Genomic DNA, 24,174 nt, shown 5'->3' with positions numbered 1-24,174 from the left:
AATACTGAATTGAGCCGAAAAAAATAATTCCTATTGGCCACTGATTCAGAAATGCTGTGTTTCTATGGGTTTCTATACAAAGCCAAACTTCAGCTGCTGGTAGTTGCTAAAGGTTGATTTTTAAAGTATTTCTACACTTGATTTACTTTTTTCTATTCCTTGAAACTGAGGATAGGTACACATTAAAAAAAAAATGCACCCTCAAATTCAAAGAACAGAAAGGAATTTAAGATAAGATGTCAAACAGACAGCAGTATCAAAGACCACAGCACCTTTTCACTGGTTAGAAGGACTCTTATCAGTCTATTGTTTCTGATGTTTATCTTGAGGTTCCCAAAACAAACAAACCTGAAAATACCAAGTCTATTTTGGGACTGCCGTAGTCCTTTTGGAAAACATTCCAGAACTAAACTCCTTGACACCGCAGTTCTCACTCTGTCCCCCGTTATTTGTTTGTTGAGATAAACAAAAGCAGTAGAGTTAAACAATTGCAGCAATTACTTCTAAACTACAACTCTAAAGTTTATCACTCAAGTTAGTGAGAGATCCTGACCCTGTTATTTACTCTGAATAGGGATGACTCGCTCCTCTTCCTAGAGCAGAGAGATCATTGAAATTTTAAAAAATAAACAAAAAACAGCACAGTGTAATAGTCCGGTTTTAAGTCGGTGTGTGTTTGTGATGAAGATTTGACATATGGCATTTGTGTAACTAATTTCTGTGTTCTTTTGCCTTGGTCCTTTTTACTTCTGGGCTGTAACTGTAAAAGATGGTAAACTTCTTGAGCTACTAATTCTGCTTTACTCTCCCAAGCCCTTAGTCCAGAGGTCTGCACAAAGAAGGCAATCAGTAAATACTATTGAATGATTGAGTGGTAAGTAGACTAAGTTTTATTATAATAATTTTGGTATTTGTTAAGCGCTTACTATGTGCAAAGCACTGTTCTAAGCGCTGGGGTAGATACAGGGTAATCAGGTTGTCCTACATGAGGCTCACAGTCTTAATCCCCATTTTACAGATGAGGTAACTGAGACACAGAGAAGTGAAGTGACTTGCCCACAGTCACACAGTTGACAAGTGGCAGAGCTGGGATACGAACCCATGACCTCTGACTCCCAAGCCCGGGCTCTTTCCACTGAGCCACGCTGCTTCTCTGAAGCAGATTATTATCTTCTCTGAAGCAGATTATTATTTGAGGGTCATCATGGTAAATTAAGAGCCTTCTTCAGCATGCAGGGGCTGTTGCAAGTTTTTTCTTCATAGCTACCCAGAGGCAGAAAGGCCAACATCCAATCACTCGTATTTGAGGGTTTATTGCGTGCAGAGCACTGCACTAAGCGCTTAAAGTGCTCTCCTAGCTCTGCACACCATCATAGGCCTTGGCAGACAACCAGGGCCACGCTGAGGTGGGTGCAGAGCAGCCTTTCACAATGGCTCTTCCTCTAGGATGGTCATTCAGCTGGCACCGGTCACCTTTTTGTCTGACACCGGTCACATCTGTCTGACGTAAGATTGTCGTGTTAAGGGAAGGTGCCTGCTAACTCTTGTACTCTCCCAAGCGTGCGCTCTGCATACAGTAAGTGCTCAATCATACCACTGATTGAAGCGCCGTCGTTACTCCAGCCACAGAGCACCTCATTTGATAAACCAAAAGCAAGATCTTCTTCCTTTTTTTCCCCCAGAGTAAAAAGGACCAAGGTCCAAGGTCAATCGGTTTCTTTCTTCCAGTTAAAAACTGAAGGAAAGTCTGTAGCAAATGATTCTTGATGTTCCCTTTTTTAAGGCTTAGACCACAGGGTGCATTTTCTAAAATAAACCATTGGGGATGGGATGTGGGCATGTCCAGCAGAGCCGCACCCTGCTAACGGAAATTTCTTTTGAGTCATACCAGGTTGCTTTTCCTAGCAACACTACTTTTTGGAGAAACAAATGAACAACAGAAAGTGACGCTTTAAGCAACTGAATTGAGCGCTACAAATGAATTCCAAACATTGCTCATTATGGGTGCTATAAGCATTCAATTTAGTGTTTGAATCGTACGGCAGAAACATGTGTGCCCTAATCATGTTTATAATGTCAAAGTTGAAAGGGCTTGGCATTTGTGACCCATAACTGACCAGAAGCTGAAAGAATGAAGAAAATCATTAGATCAAGTCAGGTTTAAAAACAGAATAGATTACATCATAAAATTCAAAGAGCAGGCCCCCACAAAGACCCATATAATTTGATCAATAGATTTGTTTTTAATATCACAGGGATCAGTTTCAAATAAAACATGATTCATAACCATCTGGTCAAGTAAATTATGTTATGGTACCTCTGATAAACATGAAAGACAAATAAAGAGATGGAACATGATTTTTTTCTGAGCTCCAAACCACTATTATTGCTATTTCCATCTCTCACACAAGTCAGCAATTAGATCTTAGCGAAAGAAAAATATACTCACGGGCCCGATTCCGGGTTTTATATGTGCAGGTATATAAACTGCATGGTCTCGTTGGCACAGACTGCTGTCTCTGTATATTTCTCCACAAGAGCTGGCAGGGAAGTGCCAGGCTGATGATCCTCTTCATCACTACCATTTTTTATATGATGCCTCTACCAGTCCAACAGCCAAAAAAGGTTTCAAGGATCTGAAAACCTAGAACTGCAAAAGGAAGGGAGAGGGGAAATGCTGTGAGAAGCAGAGATTTTTGATAAACAAGAAACATCTGACTAGTTAGTGCCAGGCTGCTGCTAGTGCATATTCCTTTCTTGGGGGAGACGAAAAGAGCACCCAAAAGAAAAGTTAATATTTAATCTAGCCCTGCTTTAAAATTTAATTTTTTAAAGCTGTCAGGAGGCGGGACTATCTGATTATGGCTTCTGTATATGCTTGGCCTCACTTTCTAGTAATGAAAACATTAAGGTTGCCGAGAAAAAAACTTTGTCACCTAAGCGGAAGTCTTTATTTTTTTCTTATATATTGCAGGCATTTAAAAATGTTTTTTTTCTTAATTTCTCTTTTAAAAACCCTAAAGCCCTGTACTAATGGACTAAATTTGGTGTTTGTTTAGAGGGATGGGCCTGGACTGACGCATAAATATAATGCTGCCCTGGGGATATTATTGGAAAAAATGTGTATGACATATTACAAGAAATGATTCTGCTGAGATACATTTATGAGTTCCACATACAGAAGGGTACTCTTGGTAATCGTGGTTTATACACGGAGAAATAGGCACTTGGATTGAAGGTAATGTGGCTCATGGTGAGATTGTATCCACAGGGATGTGTCACATTGACAATCTCTCGCTCGCTCATACAGTGTGCCCAGGAAAATGACACAGGGATCCTAAGGTGATAATGAGTATCTTCAGAAATCTGGACACTTCTGAATCAAATAATTCTATTAAATAGCCTATCATGTAGAAACTGAATTTTAGGATTTTTTCCCAGTATGGTGTTTCAATTTTTTTTTTAAATGTAAACCCATTATCCTTAACACAATTCTGCTTTTTACTACATTTCAGTTATTTTTCGATACAACAAAATAGATGGTGATATTTATAAAATACCATTAAATCCCTCCTCTAGTTTACTCAAGACATTCCATGTGGCTCTTATTTTTTCCTCAGTTCAAAACTTTTACCTCGTTGCCACTGAACAAACAGTTTTTACACTCAAAATACATTTATTATGCTTTTATCTCCAGCCCCGACCTCTCATCCTTATTCCAAGCCTGGCTTTTTTTTTTTTTGGTACTGCTCAGGGAAGCCCGTTGTGGGCAGGGATTATTTCCAAGTGCTTAATACAGTGCTCTGCACAAAGTAAGCGCTCAATAAATACGATTGAATGAACAAATCTCCATTTGGATATCCTGCTCTTAAATTAAACACAATAGTCAATCAGCACTATTTACTGAGCAGCTATAGTGTGTAGGGCACTGTATTTAGCACTCGCGATGGTGCTCATTGTTTGTTACCTTCCCAGTGTAAGGATCCCACTCCCCGACTTACTCGTCCTCAATAAAAGTAGAGAAGCAGCGTGGCTCAGTGGAAAGAGCACGGGCTTTGGAGTCAGAGGTCACGGGTTCGAATCCCTGCTCGGCCACTTGTCAGCTGTGTGACTTTGGGCAAGTCACTTAACTTCTCGGTGCCTCAGTTACCACATCTGTAAAATGGGGATTAAGATTGTGAGCCCCAAGTGGGACAACCTGATTCCCCTGTGTCTACCCCCGCGCTTAGAACAGTGCTCGGCACATAGTAAGCGCTTAACAAATACCAACATTATTATTAAAAGTACCATTTACCTGCCTTCTCTTGACACACTATGAAGTCCATTACAACCTAAAATGCATGCCACTTCTTTCAAAGTAGGCAGTTGTCAACATACATGCACATTTGTTTTACGTGCAATCTATATGTTAGAATGTATTCTTAAATATACAGGCATTTCTTTTTCTAAAGGAAAGCACCATATCTCTCTTAATGGGGGAAACGAGAAACAGAGTAAAGCACAGGAAACAGCAAGAAAATAATCTAGATTATGAAGATTTAAAGGGCTCCTGCCATGTTGACTACCAGCTCCTAGTGCCATGAACTTTCCACTAGGCCTCTCTGCCTCTGACCTTTCTTTCACTCTCTTCTGTGAACAAATAACATCCCTCTATCTTTGCATCCAGTAGGTTCCTCAACTCTTCAATGCTACAGTGACCACAGTTGCTTGATTCCAAGTGGGATGGGAGTTCTCAGTAGGCAGGGTCAATGATCTCCCGTTATTGGGCAGGGATCGTCTCTGTTGCCGAATTGTACACTCCAAGCGCTTAGTACAGTGCTCTGCACATAGTAAGCGCTCAATAAATACTATTGAATGAATGAATGATCTGAGCATGAAAGGGGAAAGGATCTGAAAAAGACAGGGAAGGGGGCAGTGTCAAACAGACACAATGAAAGATAAATAAAAATAAAGATAAATAATATTTTTTAAAAAGGTACACAAAAGGAGAGACAAAGATAGAAATATCCAAGAATGAGACAGGGATATAGAGACTGAAATACAAAAAAATCAATGGTGTTTACTGAGTGTTTCCTTGGGGCAGAGCATAATGTACTTGATAGATATGATCCCAGCCCTCAAAGAGTTTGTAGTCTAATACATCGCCTTGATTCTATTTATTTACTATTGTTTTAATGAGATGTTCATCCCCTTGATTCTATTTATTGCTATTGTTCTTGTCTGTCCGTCTCCCCCGATTAGATTGTGAGCCCGTCAAAGGTAAGGGACTGTCTCTGTTACCGATTTGTACATTCCAAGCGCTTAGTACAGTGCTCTGCACATAGTAAGCGCTCAATAAATACTACTGAATGAATAATGGGAGGAAATGGAGAGAAACAGAGATCCAGGATCACCCACACTCCATCACATTCATTCCCACTCTCACCTTTCCTTGGGTGAAGAAAGGGTAGGGAATGAAAACAGCAGGGACTATGCCACCATGGGATTGCTCAGTTACCACCTCAAAGTGTCAAGGGATTCTGTGCTGGATGGCAATCCTTAGGACTGGAGGAAACTGTTGGTCCACGCAACTTGGGATGGCTGCTGCAGTCATTTGCCTCCTCCTGCATCACCCCGAACTGGCTCCCCACTGTCACCCCGAGTACAGCTCAAAGTGAGACTACTGTAGGTTCCATGATTCTTCTGTTAGGTGGCAAGACCAGGAAGCAAAATCAGACAATGTGAGAACTCTGGTCAAGGTAATTAGGCTCTGCATTAAAGCCCAACTATGACACCTTTCTTCAACAAAGCAGCCTATGATGCTGAATTAAAATAACTCCACCACAAGCAGTCCAACTTTCACATACACTTGCTCACGTTGTCTCTGTCAAGGGTTTTTTTATAATGTCTTGTGAAGGCATCCAGTGAGAGTCATGTTAAAGTGTATTGAGCTTCACAATCCAGATGTTTGGGTGCTGGCTAGCCTGAAGGGGCCAGTCTCTCCCAGTTTCTCCCAGTCCGAAGAGCACCCAGGGTGCCAATTTGGTTTTAAGGACCTGTCGGGCCTACTTTGCTCAAAAGTCCTGCTTTCACTGGATTTTTATACTTCCCAAGATCTCCACACCCACACACACAAATCAATGTGTATTACTTTCCCAGGGATAGAAATGATTTATTTTGCCAGCCCTGATGATATTGTAGTAATTCTTATCAATGACATTTATGAAGTCCTTACTATGTCGGAGCACTGTACTAAGCGCTTGGGAGAGTATACGGCAACAAAGTTGGCAGGCACACACGGACATACGAACTCCAACACCCCATTCGCATTAGCGTGCAAGAAACGTGACCTTAGTAGTTGTCTTTCAGGAGCTACAAATGGGCAACATAACGTTAGGAATTATTTAGTTGTTCATCCCTTGAAAAATGGTGCATGGCCCTGTAGTCCTGCCTTTCCAGCTCTAGGATTCAAAAAGCACATCCTTGTCTCCTTCACACTTAATTGGGTCACCAGATACTCAAAATGGTGCCCCCAAAAGTTTGCCTCCCTCACCTACAAAATCATAGCCTCAAGTCCCTAGAGGGTGGGAACTTTTATATTCTCTCTGTCCTGTGCTCAAAAATGCATAAGGCTTTCCACTAGTCACTGGCAATAACATCATAGTCTACCTAAGAGATTTGAAGCGCAGCCAAGGACCACCACTTAAGACTGGAAATTTAGGCCAAACTAATGGCTAATGGGAGTGAACGGGGACTGAGGTCTCTTTCACAATCACTACCCATGGCTCACTGTTATTCCAATGTGTGAATTTTGGGCAGGAGCCCAAATCCTGGTTTTCAGCTCAAGATTAAACCAGTCTTTTCCACATATTCTTCCTTCTGCCACTGTGAAAGAAGAGTTATTATTACGCTACAGGCAACTGTCTTTTTGCTAATTGTTTTAGCCACTGCACCACAACGGATTCACATTTACGTCAAACTCAGACTGTGAGCCTTTTGAGGGGTAGGGACTGCATCTAACCTGATGATCTTGTATCTATTCCAGCACTTAAAAAAGTGCTTGACATACAGTAAGCTCTTAAAAATATGATAATTATTTAATTAAAATATTAAAATTAAATTGTTTTAATATGGGGTTGCTGATAGTAAAGGAAAATGATTAAACTCTTTGCATGAAGCTTAGCAATAAAATGCAAAAACCAAAAACTTTTCTTAGGAAAAAAAAGAGGATGGGAGGAGATAAAAGAAAATTCTGAGAATAAAAGCCTGTAATTTTCTAAGCCTGATACTCGTACTTTTTTTTGAAAAACATTAGAGCACTGTAAAAGGAAAAGAAATGAAGTCTTCAGGATCATTGGGGAGAAGGATAACAGTGAATGAGAGAGAAAAATGTCAATCTTGCCACTAATGTAAAAGTTATATCATGTTCGTTTTTCAATGACTTTAGGACTTTTTCTGAAAGATCTATTTGTATCTCACAGGTTCTCAGTCCCAAGCTCATCTATCATTCCTGGCAGGAGACTGTATCACCATCATCATCATTCTGATGCACAGTCATATAAAATATTTTAATTCCTTTAAATTACGTGAGTTATCTAATATTCCTCCTGCTTTAGAAGGGCACCAAAAATACAGTAAAAATAAACAATTTTGGGGGAAAAATTAAACTCATTCTTCCTCCTGATTCAGAAGATTGCATTTATTTTTCTTTTTAAGTGCTCCGATATGCTCCTCAGAGCATTAAATGCATTAAATTGGACACTGTCATTCAGTCCATCAATCATATTTATTGAGCGTTTACTGTGTGCAGAGCACTGTATTAAGCACTTGGAAAAGTACAATATAACAGACAGCATTCCCTGCCCAAGCTTACAGTCTAGAGTGCAACTCCTTAACCACCTATCTATTTGCAAGTGATCTGGACTTGATGATATCTGCAGGACGTAGGCCTAATTTTAAGCACCAATAATGCCATTATAGTCCAGACTTAAGTACACTGGCATAGTTATGCAAAACTACCTTGAAACACCCCCAGGTGTCTAGTTCAGTTTACGTATTAACATTTGCAAATCACATTATCTCCTTGAAACATAAGTAACTCAGAGTACTGTTATTCTGTTTCTATCTGTCAGTGAAGCACTGGTATTTATGGAGCACTTACTAAGTACAGCGCTTTATATCCACTGAAAGTTCTCAAATGATTCCTAGGAGCGTTAATGCTACTGCTTATCTCTCTAGTGAGCAACTTGTTACTAGGAGCTTGAGTTTGGCTCATTATTTTTATAGACACAATATGAAATTCAAGATGGTACCTCCTTGGGTCTGCCACTCTTAAACGCCTCAGTCATCAACTGTCCAACAATGACAATGTTGGAAACAGAGCAAACATAAAAGCATTATGTTTTCGAAAGTTTGATATCTCCAATTATGCTAGTTTTTCACTAGACTGTAAGCTCCTTGTGGTCAGGGAACGTGTCTACCAACCGTTACACTGTACTCTCCTATGTGCTTAGTACAGTGCCCTGCACTCGATAAATACTATTGATTTATCACTCTTTTGAAAAATAATGTCTGATAGTTCTTTTTTCATAATTTCAGATCCATTTTCTTATGGTAAACTAATTTTCCCAATTCCCTGACCTTACTTCACACAGAATCCTCTATCCAAAATACCCTTTAGTAATATTTCAGTTTGAAAAAAGAACCAAACATTTCTCCAAAAAAAAATAAAAAATCCCAACAGCCAAATTTCCTTTAACACAAACTTCCCTAGTTCTAAATATCCACAATCAAATCCTATTTAGAAATCAGGTCAAAATGGGTTTAGTGGCTTCAACGAAATACCACAAAACTTGGCATCAAATTGCACTATTGAAACTTTCTGTTCAGCAGAGTCACAGGACAGGATTAGGAGGGGTGTTGCAGAATGGAGTTGAAATACAATGGATACATTATGTAAGAATGTTTTCAGCAAAGCTGAGAACAAGAAGTTCACCCTTACTGCAAGAATTTTATTTCCAAGGGGGAGCCATAACACAGTAGACTGTGAGATTACTGTGGGCAGGGAATGTATCTATCAACTCTGTTTTATTATATTGTCCCAAGCCCTTACTACAGTGCTCTGCACTCAGTAAGGGTGAAATAAATAGGATTGATTGACTGAAATAATAGTGTTTATTAAGTGCTTACTGTGCGCAGAGCACTTTATTAAATGGCGGAAAGGGTACCTAGATGGGAGTTATGTACCCCGTCCCTAGAGAGTCTCATAATCTATGATGATAGGTTAATGCCGGGGTGGAGACCTGGAGAGAGTTACATAGGGAGCAGTGAAACACACACAGAGAATATGGGACAAGGAAGAAGACGCAATACAAAAACAAAAACACAAGTAAATAGGGACCTGAGGCTAGAGGAGCAAAACTTCTTCTTGCAATTTACAGTCCAGAGGACAAGGCTGTCTGACCGTATTATCTTGATCTACCCCAGCACTTATTTTGTTAAGTAAGGACTTAACAAAAACCACTGTTATTACTTCCAGTTCTTTAAATTTTGTGGACAAAACCTGATCTGATACCTACCCCAGTGCTTTGATGACAGTAGCACTTTAAAAACACCATTCTTAACATCCCCACAATTTTAGTTTATAATTCAATTTTGTTTTTTGAAGGAAGTAAAAATACATGCAACAGACAATTATGCAAAGGGAGATTCATCTGGCACTAATTTTTTAAAATGTCATTCACAAATATGGCCAAGTCTTGCTTTGATTTCATTTAGTAAATACACCAGTAGATTTCTAGATGACAGATGTGTTGGCATATAAAAACATTATGTCTACAAACCTTGTGATTGTGATACCCAGAATATGTGTGCTTGCATTTGTACTAGTTAAAGGTGCTTGTTGGTTGGGGGTTGGGTAAATTTAAAAAGGACATATTCTACAGTGTGAGTTGGCAGCTAATATTAAAAATAAAGGGGACATTTAAATACGAACATCGTCACAACAGCGACCAATGAAAGCTACTGTGGATAAAAGCAAATTTGAGTAAAGTGCAATCAATAGCTCTCAGCTTTGTGGTTTTTTTAAAAAATCATTATCTAATATAGCACTGTGAGTAATAGCTGTTCTCAGTGAACCTTTAGACACCACCTTTGTTATTCAAAAGCACATTTCATATTTCAAGCTAGATTGGATTTTCAAAATTTAATTGCTTCTTCTTGGAAGCCCAGCTCAATAGATTGACTACAAGGCAGCCGGTGTATCACCTCATAGACTGAGACTAGAAAAAAAGCAGCTGTGAGCAGATAACCCCAGCACTACCACCGGAGGAAATGTTATTTTGTTGCCTGTACAAAATTCAATTCTCCAAACATCTTTCTGGACAGCAGAAATCCAATCAGCCTCTGGGCAGATCCAGAAAGAAGAAGAGGGAAGAAAGCCTTAGCTTGCAAGCACTTTAAAGGAAAGGATCACACATTTTATTTCGAATGTCTGCTCCCCAATGCCCATTGGTCCCTTTCTTTCAACTGCTTTTAATCTCCTGCGTATTATATACCCTCCCAATAGATCTCTATCTTACTAGGAAAAATATGTACTTATTTTCTAGCAGATCAGGATAAAATGAATGTACAAGCTATGTTCCCTCTCCTTTATCCCTTCTAAAGAAGCATATTCAAAATACACAAATAAAAATACCCCAAAGCCTACATTTATTGCAGTTCTTGCTCAAGGTCCTTTATCAAGCCGGCCTGTTCATTTCACCTCCCCTGTTATGAAAGCAAGCTTCAGTCTCTTACACAATATTCTGAAGGGTTCATTTCGGGTCACCACACAATATTGTAAAGTTTCTCTAATCTATTCCAATTTGAGGAGAGCACGACGATATGAGGGACTGTCAGATCTTTTCATGGACTACATCTCTAATATAAAATGCACTACACACTTCATATTTAGTCCTTAGGCTTACTTCACCCTTCTATGAGTCTGGCATGATCCTCTCTTTAAGCCCAACACCCACTAGAAAGCTTCTGAGATCCAAATGAAAGGTGGATCCACACAATGAGTACAATGAATCCCTCTTCTAAGACAATAGTGATATTCTGTGTCTTGAATGCCCTTATTTGAAAGAGCCTCAAGTATTCTACAGAGCTCAGCCTGTGAATTGGGAGTCAAACTGCAAAAGTAGTAGACACAAAGGGGGTAAATCCTTCTCATAGCAGTAAATGAAATGAAGGTATAATACTAATGGTATTTTTTAAGCGCTTACTATGTGCCAAGCACTGTTCTAAGTACTGTGGAAGATATTACCCTATTTATTTTGTGAATGAGGTGTCCATGCCCTTGACTATTTATAGTGATTATGTTGTCTTGATTTTGTCCGTCTGTGTCCCCCGATTAGACTGTGAGCCCGTCATTGGGCAGGGATTGTCTCTATCTGTTGCCGAATTGTACATTCCAAGCGCTTAGTACAGTGCTCTGCACATAGTAAGCGCTCAATAAATGTCAGAGGTCATGGGTTCAAATCCCAGCTCTGCCATTTGTCAGCTGTGTGACTGTGGGCAAGTCACTTAACTTCTCTTTGCCTCAGTTACCTCATCTGTAAAATGGGGATTAAGCCTGTGAGCCCCACGTGGGACAACCTGATTCCCCTGTGTCTCCCCCAGCGCTTAGAACAGTGCTCTGCACATAGTAAGCGCTCAACAAATTCCAACATTATTAATAAATGCTACTGAATGAATGAATGAAGGTACTTGTTACGCGCTTACTATGGGCCAAGCACTGTTCTAAACGCTGGGTTAGGCACAAGCTAATCAGGTTGGACACATTCCCTATACCACACTGGACTCACACTCTTAATCCCCATTTTTTTACAGATGAGGTATCTGAGACGCAGATAAGTGACTTGCCCGAGGTTACACAGCAGACACATGACCTAGTTATAACAATAATGTTGGTATTTGTTAAGCGCTTACTATGTGGAGAGCACTGTTCTAAGCACTGGGGGAGATACGGGGGAATCAGGTTGTCCCACGTGAGGCTCACAGTTAATCCCCACTTTACAGATGAGGTAACTGAGGCACAGAGAAGATAAGTGACTCGCCCACAGTCACACAGCTGACAAGTGGCAGAGCCGGGAGTCAAACTCATGACCTCTGGCTCCGAAACCCAGGCTCTTTCCACTGAGCCACACTGCTTCCCCTAGTAGGAATTAGAACTCATGCCCTCTTGACTCTCAGGCCCGTGCTCTATCCACTAAGCCAAGCTGCTTCTCTATGAACAGCCCTGATAACCAAAAGAGGATCATAACCTGAGATATGGAAGCAGCATAGTTCGGTGGAAAGAGCTCGGGCTTGGGAGTCAGAGGTCATGGGTTCGAATCCCAGCTCTGCCACTTGGCAGCTGTGTGACTGTGGGCGAGTCACGTCACTTCTCTGGGCCTCAGTTCCCTCATCTGGAAAATGGGTATGAAGACTGTGAGCCTCACGTGGGACAACCTGATTCCCCCGTATCTCCCCCAGCACTTAGAACAGTCGTCTGCACATAGTAAGCGCTTAACAAATACCAACATTATTATTATAGCTGGAGAAGCAGCGTGGCTCAGTGGAAAGAGCACGGCCTTTGGAGTCAGGGCTCATGAGTTCGAATCCCAGCTCTGCCACTTGTCGGCTGTGTGACTGTGGGCAAGTCACTTAACTTCTCTGTGCCTCAGTTCCCTCATCTGTAAACTGGGGATTAAGACTGTGAGCCCCACGTGGGACAACCTGATTCCCCTGTGTCTACCCCAGCGCTTAGAACGGTGCTCGGCACATAGTCAGCGCTTAACAAATACCAACATTATTATTATTATATGGAGCAGAATTTAAATTTACTGTACCATCTAGGACAGAGAGGTTACCCTCAAAGATTCCTCATCTGCCCTACTGGATAGAGAGGAAGAAGACGGAGATGGCAGCTGGCCAGAGGGCCGGGCATGCAGCCCCCAGCCATGTTTTGGTGTCTATTTACACATGGAGCCATTGACATGATGGAAACTGGCTGGACGTGTGGACAGGGGAAAGAGAGAAGTGGAAATGAGAAAAAACTAGCTTCATTTCCCCTCCACTCCCAGATTACCTAATGCAATCTTCCCGGGGTTGGAGCCCCAGGCAGGGGCCCCTCCTTCTAGCAGGTAAGAACACTGATGTGACAGGCAAGAACCTTGTTTTCTATTTCCAGCCTCACCCTCTGGAAAGCTTGGACAATCCAACTTCTTTGTGCTCTAGACGGGGTTTCCCCAGCTGCACAGGGCCTTGCCCATTTCCTCGTCTTTTAAGGAGCTCAGCGAGAACAGGGATTCGGTTATGTAATGACACTGAGGCAAGGAGGTTGCTCTTTAATGACTCTAAAACATAATCGACTTCAAATGCAACCCCTGAGCTCGCTCAAAAACATGGAGTGTTTTCCTTTTCTGAGCAATATCAATTATAATTGTGGTATTGGTTAAGTGCTTAATATGTGCCAAACACTGGGATTAAAATATCTGTTCTCTCTCCCTCTTGGACAGTAAAACCCCTATGGGACAGGGACTTTGCCTGACTTGCTTATCCTGTATCCATCCCAGTGCTTAGTACAGTGCTTGTTATATAAGCTCTGAAAGAATACCACAGTCTATAATAATTATGGCATTTAAGTACTTACTCTGTGCTGAGCACCGTTCTATGCACTGGGGTAGTTACAGGGTAATCTGGTTGTCCCATGTGGGGCTCACACTTTTAATCCCCATTTTCCAGATGGGGTCACTGAGACACACCCAGAGAAGTGAAGTGACTTGCCCAAGGTCACAAAGCCGTCAAGAGGCAGGGCTGGGACTATTACTAAGCATTAAGGCGAATACAATACAATCAGATAATAATACTAATAATAATGGCATTTGTTAAGCACTTACTATGTGTCAAACACTGTTCTAAGCACTAGGGTAGATATAAGGTAATCAGGCTGCCCCAAATGGGGCTCACAGTCTTCGTCCCCATTTTCCAGATGAGGTAATAACAGTAAAGATGGCATTTATTAAGCACTTACTTTGTGCCAAGCACTGTTCTAAGCGCTGGGGTAGATATGAGATAATGAGGTTGTCCAAAGTGGGGCTCACAGTCTTCATCCCCATTTTCCACTTGGGGTAGCTGCGGCACAGAGAAGTTAAGTGACTGGCCCAGGGTCACACAGCAGACTAGTGGCGGAGCCGGGATTTGACACAGTCCCTGTCTCACATGGGGCTCTCAGTCTACAGGGAAGGGGCAGGAGGGATTTTATCCTTATTTTCGGATGTGGAAACTGAGGCCTGGATAAATAAAGGGGTTTGCCCAAGGTCCTGGAGCTCTGAGGGGGAGGAGCCTGCCAAAGACAGGGGCGGGGTTGCAGGGAGGCAGGTGACAGGGTGACCCCCAGCTCCCTTTGGGCCCCGAGCCCCACAGCAGCCGGGGGATGGAGCAGCATGGCCTACTGGCAAGAGCCCGGGCTTGGCAGTCAGAGGTTGTGGGTTCTAATCCCCGCTCTGCTCCTTGTCGCCTGTGTGACTTTGGACGAGTCACTTTGCTTCTCTGGGCCTCAGTGACCTCATCTGTAAAATGGGGATGAAGACTGCGAGCCCCAGATGGGACAACCTGATTAACCTTTTATCTACCCCAGCACTTAGAACAGTGCTCGGCACATAGTAAGCGCTTAACAAACACCAAAATTATTATTCTAATCCCGGCTCCGCCACTTGTCAGCTGGGTGACTTTGGACAAGTCACTGCTTCTCTGGGCCTCAGTTTCCTCATCTGGAAAATGGGGAATATGAGTGTGAGCTCCATGTGGGACAACCTGATTACCCTATATCTACCCGGTGCTTAGAACAGTGCTCGGCACATAGTAAGCGCTTAACAAATACCAAAATCATTGTTATTATTCTAATCCCCGCTCCGCCCCTTGTCAGCTGTGTGCCTTTGGACAAGTCACTTTGCTTTTCTGGGCCTCAGTTCCCTCAGTGTGGCTCAGTGGAAAGAGACCGGGCTTGGCAGCGGTCCTGGGTTTGAATTCCGGCTCTCGCACTTGTCAGCTGGGTGACTGTGGACAAGTCACTTCACTTCTTGATTCTATTTATTGCCTTGATTCTATTTATTGCTATTGTTCTTGTCTGTCCGTCTCCCCCGATTAGTCTGTGAGCCCGTCAGAGGGCAGGGACTGTCTCTATCTGTTACCGATTTGTCCATTCCAAGCGCTTAGTACAGGGCTCTGCACATAGTTAGCGCTCAATAAATACTATTGAATGAATGAATGAACTTCTCTGTGCCTCAGTGACCTCATCTGTCAAATGGGGATGAAGACTGTGAGCCCCACGTGGGACCACCTGATGCCCCTGTCTCTCCCCCAGCGCTTAGAACAGTGCTCTGCACATAGTCAGCGCTTCACAAATACCAACATTATTATTATATCTGCCGCTTGTCAGCTGGGTGACTGTGGGCCAGTCACTTCACTTCTCTGTGCCTCAGTGACCTCATCTGTCAAATGGGGATGAAGACTGTGAGCCTCATGTGGGACCACCTGAGGCCCCCGTCTCTCCCCCGGCGCTTACAACAGTGCTCTGCACATAGTCGACGCTTGGCTCCGTGAGAAGAGCATGGGCTTTGGAGTCAGAGGTCATGGGTTCGAATCCCAGCTCTGTCACGTGTCAGCTGTGTGATTGTGGGCAAGTCACTTCACTTCTCTGGGCCTCGGTTCCCCCATCTGTAAAATGGGGATTAAGACTGTGAGCCCCCCGTGGGACCATCTGATTCCCCTGTGTCTCCCCCAGCGCTTAGAACGGTGCTCGGCACATAGTAAGCGCTTAACAAATACCAACATTATTATTATTATTATTACAAATACCCACCTGATTATTATCAAAACGGGGAGGGACACCGGGAGCCCCACCTGGGACCGCGTGAGGACCCTGCGGTTGCCCCAGTTGTTTAAGTGAGCGCTTAAACGAGTCCCATCAGCATCACCGCGCTTCTTAGCGCCCCGGCCTCGTTGCCAAGCAACGGGGGGGGGGGCGGGCCTCGCCCTCCCTCCCGCGCGCGCCCCCGGCCCCCCGTGCGCGCCCCCCGGCGGCCCCGCTCACCTCCCGGGCCCGGCTGGTCCGGCCGCGCCTGCCGCCATGTTGGGCGGCGCCCCTTCCTCCCTCCCTCCCTCCTTCCCTCCTTCCCTCCTTCCCTCCTTCCCTCCCTCCTTGTCTCCCTCCCTCCTCCGCGAGCCCCGGCCGCCGTCACCGAGAAAACCCGGACGGCCCCCACACGCGACCGTCTCTGCCCCTGCACCCCTCTCTCCCTTTTTCTCTCCTTCCCTTTCCTTTTTTCTCTCTCCTCCCTCTCCCTCCCCTTCCCTTCTTCTCTCTCCTCCCTCTCCCTCCCTTTTTCTCACCTTCCCTTTCCCTTTTTCTCTCTCCTCCCTCTCCCTCCCTTTCCCTTTTTCTCTCTCCTCCCTCTCCCTCCCTTTTTCTCACCCTCCCTTTCTCCTCTCTCCTTTTCCCTCCCTCTATCTCGCTCCCCTCCCTCTCTTTCTCCCTCTCTCCTCTCTCCCTACCAGTTTCATTCTCCCCCCCCTTTTCCCTCCCTCTCTTTCCTTCTCTCTCCCTCTCATCCTTTTCCCTCCCTCTCTTTCCTTCTCTCCCCTCTCTCCCTCTCTTTCCTTCTCTCCCCTCTCTCCCTCCCTTTCCTTCTCTCCCCTGTCTCCCTCCTTTTCCCCCCTCTCTTTCCTTCTCTCCCCCCTCATCCTTTTCCCTCCCTCTCTTCTCTCCCCTCTCTCCCTCCCTTTCCTTCTCTCCCCTCTCTCCCTCCTTTTCTCTCCCTCTCTCTCCCTCCTTTTCTCTCCTCTCTCTCCCTCCTTTTCTCTCCCTCTCTCTCCTCTCTCCCTCCTTTTCCCTCCCTCTCTTACCTTCTCTCCCCTCTCTCCCACCTTTTCCCTCCCTCTCTCCTTCTCTCCCCTTTCCTCTCCTCTCTCGCTCCTTTTCCCTCCCCCTCTTTCTCCTTCTTTCTCCCTCCCCATCTCTCCCCCCCGCCCCCCCAGCTTCACCCATCATTTGCCCAAACTCTGTTTAACCTGTCTCCTCTCCAGCCCCAAGGGAGGGCAATGGGGAGGAGGTGGGGTAAGGAAGGGTTACCATCATTAACTGTGTATATCTGTATCTGTATATCGTTTACCCTGTGAGCCCAGTGTTGGGCAGGGATTGTCTCTGTTGCCGAATTGTACATTCCAAGCACTTAGTACAGTGCTCTGCACACAGTAAGCACCTAATAAATATGACTGAATGAATGAATGAACCATCAAATGCCATCATTATTTTAACCCCGGCATCCAAAGGTGTCGTTTGTCCACGAATCAGGCCTCAGTGGAGCAACGGGAGTCACTGGGGGATCTGACTTGACCCTTTCATCAGTGGCCATCCAGACTGCTGGCTGTCCTCGGGTCTATAGTGCCAAGTTATGGGGGTGAATTAGAGCAAAAACTATGTTTTTTGGTGAAATTTCAAGTGAAAGCATTGTACTCAGATGATTCTGGCCAAAACGCATTATTCCCCTCAATCACTCAGATGATTGGCTAGAAGAGATTTAGTCCTTTTTTCTTCTTACTCTTCAAGTAGTCTGTACCTCTAGAAAAACACTTTTTGACTCAAAGGAGAGCCTGGTTTTCATAATAGGAAGGCATCTCGCATAAAGCTTTTTAAAACCTTTTCTTCTAGCGCTATATACTCCAGAGTCATCTCACCACTTAGATGCCCAAGTAAATGACTTGGATGCCCAAGTAAATGCCAAGTAAATGAGAAGTAGCGTGGCTCACTGGAAAGAGCACGGGCTCTGGAGTCAGAGGTCATGGGTTCGAACCCCGGCTCTGCCGCTTGTCAGCTGTGTGACCTTGGGCAAGTCACTTAACTTCTCAGTGCCTCAGTTACCTCATCTGTAAAACGGGGATGAAGACTGTGAGCCCCACATGGGACAACCTGATTCCCCTGTGTCTACCCCAGCGCTTAGAACAGTGCTCGGCACATAGTAAGCGCTTAACAAATACCAACATTAAATGACTACTGGTGCTTAATGACAACTTCTGCTTAACAACCCCTCTTAAAAATTAGAAAATGTTCATTATAAGGACAACTGAATATCACATCCATTGTAAATAAGGACAGGCACGCAACACGAATAAACACACATCACTGCAAAAGCCTAAATACATACAGTATGCAGTTTACTCGCCCATACCACCAGGTGAGGAAATAATGGTGGATTATCTGCAGTTTCATTTTTCACCAGGCCCAGAATGGTGGGGTTCAACTGGGATCGCATTTAGTGGCAAGATTGGAACCTCTCCCAGCAGTCACTGTTCCTTAGTATGGAACTGGAAGTGAGAAAGGCGATGTACAGCTGCCAGTGCTTTCAAGGATTGCTCCAGCCCCACTTCCATGAAGGATGCAGAGCAGGATGAGAAATCAGCCTTGAAACTTTGCTCCGTTACATTTTTCTTCTACCTTTAGCAAGATTTCTGTGCCAGTGATGAAGATTCCACATTTACCCAAGAAATTCATTCGCTGATGTGCAAAATACTGGATGAAGGGATCTGATTACATGGATCGATTACTTTCGGAGTCAGGAATTTTACTCAACTGACACTGGCCCTGTAAAGTTTTTCTTGCTCATTCTAGGACAAGTTTTCAGCTCAACTCTGTTAACTTCGATAAGGAAATAAAAAGTAGCAAAATAGAAGAGGCAAAATCCATCCTGCCCAATGACTTGGACATATCTTGCAATATCATTTAAAAAATCTCAGAGGACTTGGGGTATTCCTGCATTTATTCTGGGATAGTTATCCTGTTTCATCGGTCTTTAAGCAAGATGTAGGGCATATATTTATCTATATATGAACATGCACACACATGATCTCTTGGGAATTCTTTCTTCCTTCAAATTTCTAGTTCTTTTCCACTAGTGTGAATGCTGGCAAAACTACTTTTGTGCATAGTCTGACATAGTTAATATTTAGTTTAAAATAGTAGTGATTAACCATCTCTGAAGAAAATGTTACCTTGGGAAAAATAAAAGTCAATGTTCATAAGGTGTAAGGCTATTAATTAACTTACATTTGATGACTGTCCTTGAATACACTAACAATAGACTTTCCCCTTCTCAAAAGAGGACGTAAGGTAAGGGAGGGGAGGCAAAGGTATTTAAATAGTAAGACTTTCTTTTTCACCACAGATGATCAGTGTTGTTTTTTTCTCTTATTGGAGAGAGCAATATAAGGTACTTAAGGAGGTACCTTATAAGCAGGCACCTTATAAGGAGGTAAAAGTTTTGACCTCCCAACCTTCTTAAGAGTCCAAAAAAGACTCATGCATTATTTGTGATTTAAATCAACAAAATGTATAATTTCACTGCAGAGTTTACCAACTCTGTTGTACTGTATTCTCCCAAGCACTTAATATAGTAATAATAATGTTGGTATTTGTTAAGCGCTTACTATGTGCAGACCACTGGGGTAGACACAGGGGAATCAGGATGTCCGACGTGGGGCTCACAGTCTTAATCCTCATTTTACAGATGAGGGAACTGAGGCACAGAGAAGTGAAGTGACTTGCCCACAGTCACACAGCTGACAAGTGGCAGATCTGGGATTCGAACCCATGACCTCGGACTCCAAAGCCCGTGCTCTTTCCACTGAGCCACGTATAGTACTCTGCATACAGTAAGTGCTCAATAAATATGATTGATTAAATATGTGTCTGAACAGACACATATGGAGGGATCACTCATTAGGAAAAATTAGCAGAAAGAAATAAAACAATTTAACCGATTAAAATAAATGGCAGAAGCAAACACTTGTAACTAAATGTTGTGGTGCCCAGGATTTTCACTAAGGGTTCAAATGGTCAGTTCTGCTACGGCTCATGTTTTCATTACATGAAATGGATAACAGTAAGTGCTCATAAGTAGTGATGATGATGATATTGGAAGAATTAAGGTACGTTCTTCCCAGTACATGAGTTTGTCCTGGATATACCACAATCTGCAAGTTGGAACAACTTTCCTATGGAAAAGGAAGGAGATTTGTTGTGGGCAGGGAATGTGTCCATTATATTGTACTCTCCCAAGCACTTAGTAAACTGCTCTGCACACAGTAAGTGCTCAATACATAAGACTGACGGATGCTACTCAGCTTTCTGGCTTCTACTTCAGCCCTCCTTTACTGAACAGTACAGTATTTGTGCTCATGTTTTTGCCACTTTAGAGGTTTGAATACTAGTAAGGGTGCAAAGCATTCTACTACTGATGGACACTGCAATAATATGGGCATATACATGGAAAACCTTCATTAACAGAGGTGTATTAGAACAATAAATTAGGAATTTGTATAAAAAAATTGAGTAACTCACATTGAATCAGTGATTACTCTAAGGTGATTGTTTCCTAACATAAAGTTCTTCAAGAACACATTTACCATGTTCTAGGAGAACTGGGCATATCTGGTAAAATAGGCCAGTTATTTAGGAGGGGGTAAAGTGAGCCGAAGAACAATGTATAGAAGTTTCCTTGGTTATCACATGATCGGTCTGAATAAGGCTACTGAACATCTTAGTACCTTCCCAATTTCCTCCAAATCTCAAGAAAAGATGGACATGTTAAAACTTCCAACCATGACAAGCAGACTGTACTAGTGGAAAGAGCAAAGGCCTTGGGAGTCAGTTTCCATTCATTTTTGATATCAGGATCCGTCCATCATGGCTCTTTAGCGCCTTTGAACCAAGCCTCTCCGAGCTATCTATGCATGCCTAGAACAGCAAGTAACTTTTGCATGGAGATAAATGACCTAACAGTGGATCAGAAGTACCTGAAAAGGTACAGTACAGTCATATCCAAGCATGCAGCTATCAGTGCCTTCAGGCATTGACTATCCCTGGATGATGTATCTGAGTCCTTTTTTAACTATTATAACTATGCTTTTCCTCCTACACTATCTATATGCAGACGATTTATGTCACCCTCTCCCCTACTTTAGAATCCTAGATCCTTGAAGGCATGGAACGTGCCTTTTAATTTTTATTGTACTCCCCCAAGTGCTTAGAAAAAAATGACAGAATAAATGAAATTTTAAAGATGTATATTTCAAGTTTATCTATTAAATTTAATTCATTCATTCAACAGTATTTATTGAGCCCTTACTGTGTGCAGAACACTGTAGTGAGAACTGGGGATTGCTAATAAAGGGAAAATACAAAAAAATCTATGATTTGTCCAAAGATCTCAGTATGTCCTGAAAATATACACACAGAGTGAAATCTCACATAGTAAACCTAATTTCCCATTGATTTCCATTCATCAGGTCCTAGGATTAGAACCCACTAATTCAAAATTGGCACTATGCTACCCTGCACTCTTAGCTACTCGGCCAGCCATCGGCCAAAGCTTCTGTTGTGATTTTGTGGATTCTCAGCAGTGAAAAAATCTAGGGTTTCTAATCCTGCCTTTAGGCTTTCAATCTGTCGTGTATTTAAGATGCTATTCTCAGCAGCTGTGAGACTACTTGGTCAGAGATGACATTATAATTTGACAATTCCAGACGTGTGAGTTCTCACCCCACCACCAACTTCTAGGGCTCTGCTCCAGGGAGATATCCCTAAACCACAGTCAGGAGAAGATTATCTATCTCCCTGAGGGCTGAGGAAGTGAGAGAATCCTCAAGAAATGGGAGGCAAAATCCCATATACGTGAATTAATGTATCCTCTGTCTCATTCATTTACTAAATTACAGCTCACAGGACGGCTAAATTATGTTTAGTACAATGCCCTGTGAAAAAGGGTAATCCATGTGAAAAGGTCAGGTGGATCAAGTGTTTCCAGATAAAATCATTTCTCCCGAATAAGTCATCAAATATATCAAATTATATGCATTTGCCTCTCTACACCACTTTCATTTATCTGGAGTTTAGGTTTCCCAAGATAATTTTAATGGGAAAAGGAGTTCCAGTTAATTATTCTCATCTTGGCTCAGAGCCTATGTTTGGCTTCCACTTCAACAACTGGGATTAGGTAGAAAATACCCCGGTTGACCTCTTATGTTTTTCCAGTCCATACTGCTGTGTAACTGCCCTTGTGACTTTGTTATACATTTCTTTCTAATGTGTGTTTACTTCTGAGAAAGGAGATCTTTCTGGCTCATGAACAGAAATCATTCTAAAATGGGGAAGAAAAAGTCGGTGTTTTCCTACAAAGCCTCTCACCGTGCATTTTTTTTTTTTTGGTGCTAGTAAATGTTTGTATGTATCTGGCTCTGTATATTCTTTGTGTCTGGTCATTTATAAAATTTAGAACCTGAATCTTAGAAACTCTGAAAAACAAAGTAAATACTATGACTAGATTATAGTAACTTTCTAATTACAAATAACTTCCTTTCTGGGGAACACAGATTATTTAAACGCCCCCCCCCCCCCAATAAATCTCCTAATAATAACTGAGGATCTCCATTTCACAGATGGGAAAGTGGAAGGTCAGGTAACTTACATAACGTCATGTAGTATGTCAATATCAGCGGTAGGTCTAGAAGTTCCTGCTACCAAACATTTATTGAAATATGGGCATCTCCTTCCTAACCTCATCTTTATGAATTTATTAGCAGGTAAATAAGGTCCTACTTTGAATATGATCTGATATGAATTTTGCAATTTTTATATGCCATTATATATTTTGATGTCAGCAGTAACATTCAACAGATCGAAGAGAGTCCTTGGTTAACATTTGTTTGCTACCAGCATTTTGCAAGATTTCCACTTTCTTAATGCGTTACTATCGCTAACTGAAACTCATTTTATGGGATCTGTTAAGTGCTTACTATGTGCCAGGCACTATACTAAGTGCTGAGATAGATACAAGCTCATCGGGTTAGACACAGTCCATGTTCCGCATGGGACTCACAGTTTTAATCTCTGTTTTACAGGTGAGGAACTGAGGCACAGAGCAGTTATGTGACTTGCCCAAGGCCGCGCAGCAAATCGGTAGATCTGGGATTAATTAGAACCCAGGTCCTTCTGACTTCAAGGCCTGTGTTCTATCCAGCAGGCCATACTGTCCCTTCTTTTCTTACTTTCACACTACTTTTCCCTTTACCTTCACATAGCTAAGCAAAAATCTTTCCCTCACAATCTTTTCGGCACAGCAAGTGGTAAGAATATTGAATTCATTACTACAGCAAATTGTGCAGGCAGAAAATATCAATAACTTCAAAAAGGGATTGGATAAATTAATGGATTGGAGGTCTGCAATGAGATGTAAGAGTGAAAGTAAGAAGTATTAGTAAAGAAGAAAAGTTAGGGGTGTTAGAGGACTTCAATAGAAACATCAATGATATGTCCTTGAAGGGCTATTAGAGGTGAGTGTTCGCTAACACATCCAAAATCATGAAGATGGATGTCAAGGAGGGGAACAATACACTCTTTCTAAGTATCCTTTGTTGCTTATATCAGAAACCGAATACTAGTCCAGATGAACTATTGATCTGGCCCAGAAAGGCATGACGATGATGATGGTACTTGCAGAGCACAAACTATGGGCCAAGCACTGCTCAAAGTGATAGGGTAGATAAGATAATCAGGTTGGACACTGTCCCTGTCCCACATGGGCTTCACAATCTTAATCCCCATTTTACAGATGAGGTGACTGAGGCACAGAGAAGTGAAGTGATTTGCCCAAGGTCACTCTCAAACTCTTTGATTCTTATCAGATAGCTGCCCCTGGGGGTTGGCGAAGCGAGTGCTTAGTACCGTGCTCTGCACACAGTAAGGGCTCAATAAATATAATTAACTGAACGAATGAATGAGTGAAGGATGAGCTGGAAACAGTAAACCAGATTTTCTTCGTCACAGGGAAAGAGGGATTGAATTGGGGCAAAAATTCAAATTCCCGGCTGACTGCAAAATATTTTAGCACTAAACCTGGTTCCTAAGTATGTTTCTAACAGGGCTCTTTTCCCCTCCAATACACGTGGCTATGACAATGACTGAATGGACCACAATAGGGACTCGGGTAAGCCTAGAGTTACCTAGAGTTTAGGAAGGGAAATTCCTCCTGTTTTCCATAGATAATTGAGTAAATAACTGACATAAGATGGTTGGAGTCCATTACTATATTAGTTAAAATAACGTGGGTTAATTAT

At 42.6% G+C, this 24,174-nt stretch overlaps 1 protein-coding gene across 2 annotated transcripts in view; it reads right to left on the bottom strand.

The window, feature by feature from the left end:
* CA5B (carbonic anhydrase 5B) overlaps positions 1 to 16,117 on the bottom strand; it is a 33,257-nt gene extending 17,140 nt beyond the window's left edge. The window contains exons 1-2 of one of the 2 annotated variants that reach the window (XM_029080069.2): positions 16,100 to 16,117; positions 2,450 to 2,650 (exon numbers count right to left, since the gene is read on the bottom strand). In XM_029080069.2, the coding sequence (XP_028935902.1) occupies positions 2,450 to 2,585 (136 nt within the window). In that variant the 5' untranslated portion in view covers positions 2,586 to 2,650; positions 16,100 to 16,117. Of the gene's footprint in view, positions 1 to 2,449; positions 2,651 to 4,001; positions 4,151 to 16,099 lie in introns of those variants that run through there. The other variant, XM_029080070.2, reaches the window with a different exon arrangement.
* Positions 16,118 to 24,174: the final 8,057 nt, after the last annotated feature.

Source organism: Ornithorhynchus anatinus, chromosome 15 (assembly GCF_004115215.2).
Source record: "Ornithorhynchus anatinus isolate Pmale09 chromosome 15, mOrnAna1.pri.v4, whole genome shotgun sequence".
Taxonomy (NCBI): Eukaryota; Metazoa; Chordata; class Mammalia; order Monotremata; family Ornithorhynchidae; genus Ornithorhynchus; species Ornithorhynchus anatinus.
This window is presented reverse-complemented; position numbering and strand designations above follow the sequence as displayed.